Source organism: Salmo salar, chromosome 02, assembly GCF_965601325.2.
Source record: "Salmo salar chromosome 02, fSalSal1, whole genome shotgun sequence".
Taxonomy (NCBI): domain Eukaryota; kingdom Metazoa; phylum Chordata; class Actinopteri; order Salmoniformes; family Salmonidae; genus Salmo; species Salmo salar.
In genome coordinates this window covers 54582045-54585000 of record NC_138292.1, presented here as the reverse complement: position 1 = coordinate 54585000, position 2956 = coordinate 54582045, and the positions used below count along the sequence as shown (strand labels likewise).

At 46.0% G+C, this 2956-nt stretch overlaps 1 protein-coding gene across 1 annotated transcript in view; it reads left to right on the top strand.

Annotated features, from left to right (window-relative positions):
* Positions 1-1097, top strand: part of LOC106585659 (voltage-dependent calcium channel gamma-5 subunit) — a 33452-nt gene extending 32355 nt beyond the window's left edge. The window contains exons 5-6 of the mRNA XM_014172111.3: positions 73-218; positions 720-1097. Coding sequence (XP_014027586.1) covers positions 73-218; positions 720-992 — 419 coding nt within the window. The 3' untranslated portion in view covers positions 993-1097. The remainder of the gene's footprint in view (positions 1-72; positions 219-719) is intronic.
* Positions 1098-2956: the final 1859 nt, after the last annotated feature.

The window sequence follows — 2956 nt, the reverse complement described above, 5'->3', positions numbered from 1 at the left end:
TCCCCCCATCTCTCTCTCTCTCTCCCCCCATCTCTCTCTCTCTCTCCCCCCATCTCTCTCCATCCCTCCTAGGTCTGTCTCTGGTGGTGGGCCTGGTGTTGTACATCTCCAGTATTAATGATGAGATGTTGAACAGGACCAAGACCAACGAGGCCTACTTCAGCTACCAGTACGGCTGGTCCTTCGCCTTCGCTGCCATCTCCTTCCTGCTCACTGAGGTAACTTCCTCCTTGCTTCCTCATTACATTGTAAACCCAATCCCAAATCCACCCCCATAGCCTAACCTACCCCTAGGGCCTATGCATTTTGCTTACACCTGTCAATGTAGAGTACATAGGGAAGTGTTTCCCAAACTCAGTCCTGGGGACCCCAAGGGGTGCACGTTTTGGTTTTTCCCCCTAGCACTACACAGCTGATTCAAATCATCAAAGCTCGATGATTGGTCGATTATTTCAATCACCTGTATAGTGCTAGGGGGAAAAACAGGAGAGAGTTTGGGAAACGCTGACACAGGGAATAGGGTCTAGGGGTCGATGTAGATCAAATCTTTTACGCAATGACACATTCTTAAGTCTGTTGATACAGGTCAGCGATTGTACAATGACCTGTTCTTCATTAGGCATATTCATAGAAAGGCACAACCCTGCAGTTGTGATATCGTTTGTTGAAGAGGATACTGTATGTTATCCTGCTCACGTGCATCTGTCATGTATCTCCAGACGGCCGGCGTCATGTCCGTCTACCTGTTCATGAAGCGCTACACGGCCGAGGAGATGTACAGACCCCACCCGGGTTTATACGGGCCGCGCCACAGCAACTGCTCCGACTACTCTGGTCAGTTCCTGCACCCGGACACCTGGAACCAGCGCGGCCGCAGCCCCTCCAGCATCTCCAGCGAAGCCTCGCTCCAGATGAACCACTCCCTCCACTCCAACTACCCAGCGCTCCTCAAGTGTCCCGAGTACGACCGCATGTCCTCCTCCCCATGCTGAGGCCCGCGTGAAGCCCTGGAGCCTGGGCAGCGGGTTGCACACACATCCACAGGAAGGGAGAGTCTGGCTGGGTTTGCTGAGGTGGTAGACGAGGTTGGTCGGTCTGGAGGGCGGCAATTGGGGGGGCTGATGGGGAGGTGCCTAGGTTGCGTTTTGTGAGAGGGGGGGTGCGTATCTTTTTCCATGTGTGTGACGGCCTTCTTTTGAAGTCCTCTTGTAGTGCAGTTTTCCCGAGTTTTGACACATTTGTGAGATGACGACCCCCACAGCCGACCTTCCCTCTGGTTTTACTCAAAGTACAGTAGAAGTAGTGATTCTCAATCAGACCCTTGTTCACCTTCGCCATACAGCATGTTCTCCATCTTGGTCAATATATAAGCCGATATCTCCCCGGTAACCCAAATAGGACTTCTGTCAACTGTATAACTTGTCAGATAACATGATACCATAAGTGGGGAGATTGAAAGTGAAAGGTTGTCCTCTGTTTATTATTTTATCTTGATTCTATTAATTATGACTGTGGTTTAATCATACTGCCAGAGAGCAAGAATGTTTATTACAAATATTTTTATCAATTTGATTATTTTTTTCATCGTCCATCTCACGCACAACACTGTTGTACTGTTAATGAAGACACAGAGATAAAGTTGGTCTTTTTTTAATGGAAAGGAACCAGTAAGCTAATGGAGTCCCTGCAGATTTACAGGATGTACATAATGCAGTGAAAAGGGGGGAATAAAGGGATGATGAATCTAAAGGAGAAAGAAAAGAGAATAGTGTGTATAGCCTCTAAACATGGTTTGATGGTCATTGAGACCATCAGATATGGAGAGACAGTTTGAACGTAATGTAGCTGATGAAGAATGCAGAGTTGATATAAGCTAATCCTGATTTTGCTGTTAGTGCACCAGGCACATATACGCTACTGGTCTAAAGTTTTACAACACCTACTCATTCAAGGGTTTTTCTGTTTTTTACTGTTTTCTACATTGTAGAATAATAGTGAAGACATCAAAACTATGAAATAACACATATGGAATCATGTAGTAACCAAAAAAGTGTTAAACAAATCAAAATATGTAATATTTCAGATTCTTTAGATAACCACCCTTTGCCTTGACAGCTTTGCACACTCTTGGCATTCTCTCAACCAGCTTCACCAACAGTCTTGAAGGAGTTCCCACATATGCTGAGCACTTGTTGGCTGATTTTCCTTCACTCTATGGTCCGACTCATCCCAAACCGGCAGGTAGATAGCCTAGTGGTGGCAGGTAGCCTAGTGGTTAGAGCGAATCCCCGAGCAGACAAGGTCAAAATCTGTCATTCTGCCCCTGAACAAGGCAGTTAACCCACTGTTCCTAGGCCGTCATTGAAAATAAGAATTTGTTCTTAACTGACTTGCCTAGTTAAATAAAGGTTAAAAAAAATCTCAATTTGGTTGAGGTCAAGGGATTGTGGAGGCCAGGTCATCTGATGCAGCACTCCATCACTCTCCTTGGTCAAATAGTCCTTACACAGCCTGGAGGTGTGTTAGGTCATTGTCCTGTTGAAAAACAAATGATAGCCCAAACCAGATGGGATGGCGTTTCGCTGCAGAACGCTGTGGTAGCCATGCTGGTTAAGTGTACCTTGAATTCTAAATAAATCACAGACAGTGTCACCAGCAAAGCACCATCACACCTCCTCTTCCATGCTTTACGGTGGGAAAAACACATGCGGAAATCATCCATTCACCCACACCGCATCTCACAAAGACACAGCGATTGGAACCAAAAATCTCCAATTTGGACTCCAGACCAAAGGACAAATTTCCACCGGTCTAATATCCATTGCTCGTGTTTCTTGGCCAAAGCAAGTCTCTTCTTCTTATTGGTGTCCTTTAGTGGTTTCTTTGCAGCAATTTGACCATGAAGGCCTGATTCACACAGTCTCCTCTGAACAGTTGATGTTGAGATGTGTCTGAT